Genomic DNA, 9,113 nt, shown 5'->3' with positions numbered 1-9,113 from the left:
AGTGAGGTAAGGCCAGGAAAACGAAAAAATTGTGTTTTTCATCAACAAAGCGCATAAAAACAGACGATAGCAAAATAGCGATATAACTAGCTGTGTAGAGCAGCAGCAACAGCGGCATCGGAGGTGACTGGCAGAAGAAATATCAGCGGTGTCAGTTATAGCTCATAAGAATTATTCAATTGGCAATTCGTTGACGAAAAAGCTCTCCTCTTTGAAGCGTCTTAGATTGGACAGTACTTGTATAGTTGCCGATAAAAACAGAAATCTGATTCCATATCGGAGGCAATCGCCACTGTTTGCTATTTTTGTTGTTGCTGCTGCACGCAAAGGCGATCAACGACACGTAAGGTGAAAAAATTTCAGATTGACTTTGGCTGTACGAGGAATGGGCAACGACACGAACGCTGCCCACAGACCCACATCAGTGCAGCAAAAGTAATAGCATAAACAACGGTTAATCGCATTCCTTTGTCTGATACCAATGTGCACTCCGTTGGAAACTTTGTAAGCTGCCACAACCACCGGTTACCAATTCTTTGCCCACACTCCTACGCAGCTCATCATCCTCACGAGCAAGCAGCTGTCACAACGCATACACTGAAGGAAACATAACAAAGAGCTGTTTTAGGGATTGCCTAACAAACGCTTGCTCTTGTATTCTGCAAAAAAAAATTTAGATGGAGACAACTGATATTTGTAAGACGCATTTAAAGCGTTAAAAAAATCCTTCAAAGTTTGAAACTACAAGCACTTAACCTACACACTCATCCTCAAAACGCATCGCATCGAACGTACGTTCATACAAACATATAACGATAAAACTGAATCCCAACGAATGGGCGCAAAGGCAAGCACTCCGACAGCCAGCGGCCAAAGCCCACGTTCGCGTACCTTTTCCAGCAGTTCAACTGGAACCGATGCGGCACAAGTCGCATCTAATAGTGGATTGGGTCATGCTCCGACTGGTGCCGATGGCGGTCAAGGCTTCAACTTGTTGCGTACATTGCCCAGCTTGCAGGTGCAACATCACGTCCAAAGCTCCAGCATCGACAGACAAAGGGCACGCAGTTTGAGTTCTGTGCCTGACATTCACAATCAACAACATGGCACAACACATTCCTCTTGTGCTGTAGGTAGTGGACCACACACACATCCGGCAGTAGTCACGGCGCCTAGTAGCAATGCATTTGGTTTGTCCCCACAAGCGCACTCTTCAGCTGGTCCCAACTATCTACAACATCAGCATTATCCCCTTGGCGGTGATGGTATGGCTGGTGGTAGTATTCGTATGAGTGTACCCGTCAGCAGCAGTTCATTTCACGACAACTCGCTCATACTGAACGGAGGAAGCGGTGGTGGGATTAATACCGGCGGTCGTGGCATAGGGAGCGGACCACATTCGCATACGTTGAATTTTGATGATCTGCAAGACGCTTCAGGAGCGGGCACAAATTTCGTCGAAAGCATTGCATTGGCGGCATCCTCATCTAGTGGCGCAAGCGGCATTGGGCGCGTCTATACAGCAACGTCACTGCCGTCACACATTTGGTCATTAAACGGTAAGTGAGCTTGAATTTTCTGTGAATCGTACTTTTGTTTATCGAGATGTAGTTGTAACAATTTTAATATGCTGTCTACTTCATAAAGTGTGCATCCTAGGCTTAGTCTAGTGGTTATTACTTGGGTACTTATTGCAACTAACTCAAAATGCGAATGGTAAATTAAAATTAAATTGGCTTATATTAAAGTTTTCCATCTATCGTTACCCGTGCAAGACACGACACTTCTCAGTACAGAGAACAAGATTTGTAGTTGTTGTCCGCAGTTCAGATTCTTGATTGTCGAAGATCTCAGATGTTCATATTTCGCTTCCATATGAGTCATACATATATAACCGTAGAGATGGCGGGCAGGTCAGCAGCTTAAACCGTCAAAATAAACTGGATTGCAATGTACGAGTGTGCCGATTACGGATGGGATGTTGACCGACGAAAAAAGCGCAGACGGCGATCCCACCGGTAATTTATGGTATTATCTGCTCAATAACGGCAGACCTCATATTGATAGCAACGTGACTTCTAGACAACAGCTAACACAGGAGTAAAGGGGAAATGATACCAGCTCTTCTGACCACAAGAAGACACTGACGACAGCCAGTGCAGACCCACTGTGGAATACCGGAAAATAGCAAGATATCTATTCAGCTGACCTTCAGTGGGATTCGTTTGAGCAGTACAAACTCATAAGGGTGGATTGTAGATGCATGTAAGTTCCGCAAGGTTATCACTACTTTTGCAGCCCGCTACATCCCAGCTGGATGTATCTCGGATAGCAGTCCGAACTTTGCAGCTGAAATGCTGTCCTAGTCGATGAGCGTGATAACCGCGGAAATGCGGCAACTAGTGAACCTCCATAAGCGGAAGAAGTGGGAGGAGCATCTGAAGACTTAACTTCACCTCTGGTGTACATAAGCTCTGGTAAACCGCGAGGTCATTGTCCAACCTGATGAAGCGCGACGATAGAGTGGAAATCTTTTTCGTTACCGCGCTTCGTCCAACCAGGAGCGATTCGCGATCTATTTTAGCCGTCAGTTCACGCGGCCTTCTTCGCTGGACAAAGCCAAACGTCGACTGACCAGAAGGCTGTACAAACTGCCAAAACCCAGTGCGCCTCTAATTTACCCGTGGCTAGTTTAGGGAAGCCATCGGGAATGCGAAAGCTGAAAAGATTTGGTCCTGCGAGAGCAGATTACTTCACCAAGGTCCTCAACCTGTTCATGGCCGCTCTCATCGTTTCGGACGTCTGGAAAACGGGGAGAGTGATCTCACTGCTTAAACCGGCTGACAAAGGAGAGTCTTATTGACCGATAACACCCTTCCGCGGCAGCGAAGACACTTCAGGCCTTTCTACTCCCGCACTATACGAACGACCTGAACCCAGCGAGGCATCGGCATGGGTTTCGTAAAGTGCACAGCACAACAACAGCTCTTAAAGCCCTTAAACACTGATATAACTCGGGGCCTAAACCGAAACCACCCCGGTGAGATAATAGTTCTAGGAGCGGTGTCGAAGATGTTTGACACCGTCAGCCACTCCACGCGATTAGAAGACATTGAGGCTTCCTCTCTTCAATAGGGACTCAAATGGTGGTCAGAGAGTTATCTAAAACAAGGAGTCCCAGAGGGTGGTGTCCTTCCTCGTTTCTGTTTAATTACTACATTTCGAAGCTCCCTCAGCCAGCATAATGGCGTCCGGGAATGGAATTGATAACTTGCGCTCGAATGTAAACGGTTACCTCTCCGAACTTTCTCGTTTCTTCACTGCGAGGAGTCTAACCCTCTTCCTCACGAAATCCAGACTACAGCTGGGAATTGGCGTCTATAGCTTACCAATTCCGACGGTGTATAACTATAAAATACTGGGGGGTTACCTTCGATAGTCTGCTCTCCTTCTCGGCGCATACAACCGCAATTGCCAATAGAGTTCAGATCCGCAACAAAGTCCTCAAGTCACTAGCCGGCAGCACCTGTGGCACAGCATCACTTACACGACGAGGCTTCGTCTGTCTCGGAAGACTCGCACCACCATAGCACCTCTTCGCATACCTCCTAAACTCCACTCAAACGCCTCTCTCCTTATGGATCAACCCTGTTGGAGTAGCACACTTTCTGGGTCTCCAGTTAGTTAAGCTTGACGACAACGATTGGGAGATAAGCCGATCTAGGCAGAGCTAAGTAGCCGATACAAAAACATCAACCATCCTAATTTTAATGTCGTTGTGCCATTTACATATCTTCTTCCATATATAAAAAAAAAAAATCAAACATTTCGCTGTTGGGTTTCAGCTGGGCATTATGACTGAGCGAGGTCTTGTAATGAGTTTTGAAATCACGATGTAGCCAAGGTTGCAGATAATAGTGTTTTATCATCCTGTGGCATTGAAAAGTCAGCTTTATGCTGTGTAGCCTTCCTCAGATACCAAATCCAAGTAACAGTAGGTGAAAAAGTACGTCAGGAGCAACACTAGGATTTGTAGAGAAAGCTCTCTCATAAAGAATTCGACAGTTCGAGAGGTTAAAGATTTGCACTCAACATCGGTCCTCTTTTGCTGATGGCACTTTTTTCCAATAGCAGTAACTTCTCGACAAAAAATCGAATCCTCTCCACCTAATGAAATAACACGAGCTTCTCCCAAAAGTCATTCATTTTTACCCATATCTTGCCGAAACCTTCGGTAACAAATTTTTTCGCAGCGACTACCGGCGCTGCTTGCTTTTCTATTTATCCAAGTTCAATAGCCGAAATCCCACTCCCTATGCCTGTCGAGTTAAAGCCTTCTCAGGATAAGTCTCCCGCTTTCTCTCTTCTGCGTTGTGGCGGTATAACTTCAGTATCATTTCTCTACGCTGTGTAAAGAGTTCTCAGTAGGATTAAAAGGCTTTGTGGTCGGCTTGCTAGCTATCTACGTCATATCGGACAATACCTTCTTTCACTTATTCGGACAAAACTGAAACAAAAAGGCCAAAGAAACAAGCAATAAGCTTATCGGTTCATAAATTTTCTTGTTACTGCGCTTTGCAGGACGAGCGATTTCGTCGCATCGTGCCCATATTGTGGTGACTTTTCGCTTTTTTGTCAGTCAATGAAAACCACCATTCCTTGCGCACAGTGTTTCCCGCTTATTCAGGCATGACCGAACCAAGTTTTGGTTTATACCTTATTGTAAATGGTACGATAATACCTTTTTCGGATTTATGCTGAGTCTTATTGGCACACCAATTTGAAAGTCCACTAAGAGCTGTACTCCCAATGTCTCGATACAGTAATACTGAATTTTCGCGAAAGCATAATTGGCAGATCATCTGCGTATCTAGAAGCATTGTAGCCACACTTATGTAGTCTTACTAGGTGGTCACCTGACTCCAAGGGAGTATTGTGCAAACCATGGCACCAATAGTCCACTGGCCTCGATATACTAGAAAGATAGGCAGTATTATTGAAAGCCCCCTCGATGTCAAAGAGAGAACACAAAGCAATCTCCTTGGTATTGAAAGCGCTTTCGATCTTACTAACCAGCTATTGTAAGGCCGAATCAGTTAATTTCTCTTTGTGAAAGGATATTTTAGTATGGTGCAAGGGAGCGGATAAGCTCTTTGCACCTAATGTGTAGGCCTAACAGCCGTACCTAAATTAGCGCGTTGAGCGTTTCGCTTGTATCTTTATCTCTCTCTGACGCATTAAATTTATATACGCTAGAAGAAGAGAGGCCGCCAGGCTTAACGCTTGACGCGCTTATTTAGGTATGGCTCTAAGGAAGTTAGACTTACAGTCCTGTAGGGTTTAGGAAAGTTAAGAACATGTTTCCAGAAATGTTGAGGCTCCTGGCAGTGAACTGAACGTCGATGACCCCAAGATACCGACGGTCATCTGTCCTTAAAACCTCTGAGTCACGTTTGACAGTGTTTTCTAGTTATCAGCGCACGTCTCAGCCACTGGTTACAAATTGCGAACCAGGAACAAAGTCCTCAAGCCTATAGCCGGCAGCACTTGGGGGGAGCCGACAAAGAGTTCCTGCTCACTCCATATAAAGCAATCGCAAGGTAGGTGGCTATCTCCGAGCGCCAATGTGATCGGCAGGAAAGCGCAATACGCAGTGGAGAAAAATACAAACCTACCAGAATGCAGCTCTACGTACAGCTAAAGACTGCAATCTCAAAGTCGTGTCTGCTTCATTGGGCGGAAAAAGAGCTCAACGCTCTGTAGAACCGACATCGAGCCGTAGGTAGAGCATACATTCGGCGCAGAAAAATACAGAGTTGTGCTCGACAACTAACACGGCGATATAGTCAGGACAACATCGTCCTAGGTAGTCGACTGTCGCCCCTCGACATTGGAGAAGAAACTGCCGAGAGAGACCAGACGCAACCTCAGCTTCTTGCAGGGTGGTGCTACGGACTCAACAGTGACCTCTCTTGGCTGAACTCTAACCCAAGAACCCTAACACCAGAAGTACCAGAATAACTCGGATACTTTGATATACTCAATTGCAAAAATATCATCACCACGTGTAGCTTTGTAAGGCTGGAAAGGCTCTACCTTCCATCGTCACTTGCCTCTATCAAAGATACGTAAAATCTGCCTTGACTTCCCACTCTGGAGAGCATTTGTTTTGCGGAGACATAGCCGGTTCCACCGGAGAGCTTGGGAAATGCATTTGAAGCAAGTACTTCAGAGTCTTGCTGTTGTAGTTTGTAAAAGTGCCATCTTATCCTCTTAGGAAAGCTATCCCATGGAAGGACTCCTTGGATAAAGCTTTATGCCGACGAGAGGCCCCGGCCAACGTCTCTATTGACTCGTATTGGTGTCTCCTCGGGCAGCGTCTCTATTGTATCAGATTCGACAGCCATAATGCTCGCTCTTGGAGCGTATAATAACTTTTTTTGTAGACAGTGAGAGTGTCTTAAGTTGTAGATGTCAAGCTTCACATGCAAAAGCGTTGCTAAATAACAAGGTCGAAGGTTAAGGTATAGGCTTAGGTAAATAAGAGTACCGCGACAGCTTGCAACTTTTGAGAACGCGGAGGGGGCTTCTTCGAAAAGGCTGATTGTGTTTTTAAAAGGAGTATTCATAGCACATTCTAGATTAGGTCTAGTGGTAGTTTTGAGCCAAGAATAAATATCAAACATATTTATGTACAATTTTAAACATCGACACTGCATCGACTACCTATGACTACCATTGTTATCTGAGTTATGCCTGCAGTAATACCATGAATTCTAAATAGGGCTGGGAGTCCTATCCATTTTTTTTAATATCCAAATAATCCAGGTAATTAAAAAGCCGAATATCCGTATATTAACGGATATGCGAATAACAAAATAACGTATATATACCAGGCATCCGGATAGAAAAGGAACGGATGTTAACCGGATATCGGGATATCCGGATTTATCACTATACACGAATATCCGAACGGATATCCGGATGTCCGAATATTGGCATAGTCGCAGCCCTAATCGTATACATAGTATAATGGAAAGTCGAGATTCTTTGTACGCGGTAATCTCGAAAACTACTGAACGGATTTTGACGAGATTTTCTCTAATAATAATATAATATATATGCCACCTGTCTAAAAAACTATAAGACCGTTCGTTGGATTGCAAAAGATGAGGTGCCAAATGAAAGGAATTGACCTCTAGAAAAGCTCTAATGTTTTTTTTTTTTGAATAGGGTTGCAACCTGTTAATAAAATCATTATATTCAATCATAATAAGCGTGGGCATCTGTTCTGCACCGTCACTGTCAAACGCAAAGACTTAGCCTCTACATTCGCAATATTGTATTATTTTTCTGAGTAGGGTTGCCACCGATTAAAAAGTTAAAAGATTTTCGCTGTTCGTTGGACTACAAAATTAAATACCAAATGAAAGGGCCTGGACTTCGCATGTACAAAAGCTTTAATTTTTTGAGTAGGGTTGCCACCTATTTAAAAATTACTATCTTCTATACATTGTATAAAGGAAAGTCGAGATATTTTGACCACGCTAATCTCAAAAGCTACTGAACGGATTTATACGAGATTTTTTAAGTATAATCTGTATTGATAGGAATATTATCTTTAGTAATTTAAATTCCTATAGGGTTGCCACCTGTTTAAAAAATTACTAGATCCGCACTGTTCGTTGGATTACAAGATATGAGGTGTCAAATAAAAAGGCTCGGCTTTTAGATGTTCAATGTTAATGTATTACTTTTTGAGTAGGGTTGCCACTTTTTAAAAATTATAAGATCTTCACCGTTTGTTGGACTAAAAACTGAGGTACCAAGGGAAAGGATATGGTCTCTCCATGTGCAATAAGTTTTTATTTTTTTGATTCAGTGGGGTTGCCACCTATTTAAAAATTATGTATGTATAATACGTGAGGGCATTTTTGGTTAATGACATTAGATTTGCACAGTTCATTCAATTTAAGAAAATTATGTGTCAAAGGAAAAGGCTTGACCTGCCGATTTGCAGTAACGTTTTATTTTTCGAAGAGGGTTGCAACCTGTGCGAAAAATTAAAAAATGTGGACTGTTCGTTAGATTACAAGAAGTGATGTGTCAAATCAAAGGGCTTGGCCTCCAGATGCGCAATTATATATTATTTTTTAGTCGGGTTGCAACCTGTTTAGTTGTCAGTCGCATCTTATTGAATATCTACATACACATTCAGCGCCTGGCAAAGTCTCGCACATACTAAGCCGGCTAGCTCTGAATAATGGAATAATTTTCCTTACTCAAATGGGGCAGACAAACTTGGTGAATCAGTAATTTTATCTTAAGCCTATAAAAAATCGGTTAAATATTCCATTTATCTGTCAGGTAATAACTACAAGCATTAACAATTTTTACAAATTAAAAGATCTTATGAGGAAATAAATCAACGTGTTTGTTTACTTTTCGCCTGTAGTTGATAAGATATCTCTGTTAAGATGGTGGCTCATTGCAGGCAAACATTTCCATACATTACATGGCGACGCCGAGCAGCTGGCAACACCGCCAAATCACTTACGACCCCTGTGTGTTCGACAGTAGTTAGTCGAGTAGTACGATAAGCAGGAACAAGGTAGGAAGGCGGGCAGCAGTCAGTCAGCATGCAGCGAGAATCAACGAATACAGGAATAAATACAACGCAGAGCGATTGTATATGCGAGTATACCCACGACGAGCAGATACTTCGTTTAGCGATTTCTTAAGTTTTCCACAGAGATACTATAAAGTACATAAACGAAATTGGTTTTGCGGTGGTCATTGTCGGTGTTTTGTCGCCTTCGTGCACTCGAATTTGTCTTAATAAATTTAAATAAAAGTGAAAAGAAACTGAATACTAAAATACTACATAGTTTGTATGTATGCACGCCATAACGGGTAGAGCAACATTCTAGGCAAAACTAGTAGCTGCGGGAAATAAAAATTAAAAAAAGTCAAGTCCGATAAGGAATTATGTGCTAGAAAAACAGGAGCTATCGTGCAAGCAGCGTAATCAGTGGGTTCCATGACCAATTTAAAGGGCAAAAGATGCATTTACAAACATATATATGCATGCATATGTACGAGTAGGCTTAGTA

At 43.0% G+C, this 9,113-nt stretch overlaps 1 protein-coding gene across 1 annotated transcript in view; it reads left to right on the top strand.

The window, feature by feature from the left end:
• LOC118733716 (E3 ubiquitin-protein ligase ZNRF1) overlaps positions 1–9,113 on the top strand; it is a gene marked incomplete at its 5' end in the record, with an annotated part of 61,547 nt that continues 52,434 nt past the window's right edge. The window contains 1 exon segment of the mRNA XM_036463246.1: positions 1–1,559. Coding sequence (XP_036319139.1) covers positions 836–1,559 — 724 coding nt within the window.

Source organism: Rhagoletis pomonella, unplaced genomic scaffold, assembly GCF_013731165.1.
Source record: "Rhagoletis pomonella isolate Grant_MI unplaced genomic scaffold, Rhpom_1.0 Rhpom_scaffold_00002, whole genome shotgun sequence".
Taxonomy (NCBI): Eukaryota; Metazoa; Arthropoda; class Insecta; order Diptera; family Tephritidae; genus Rhagoletis; species Rhagoletis pomonella.
This window is presented reverse-complemented; position numbering and strand designations above follow the sequence as displayed.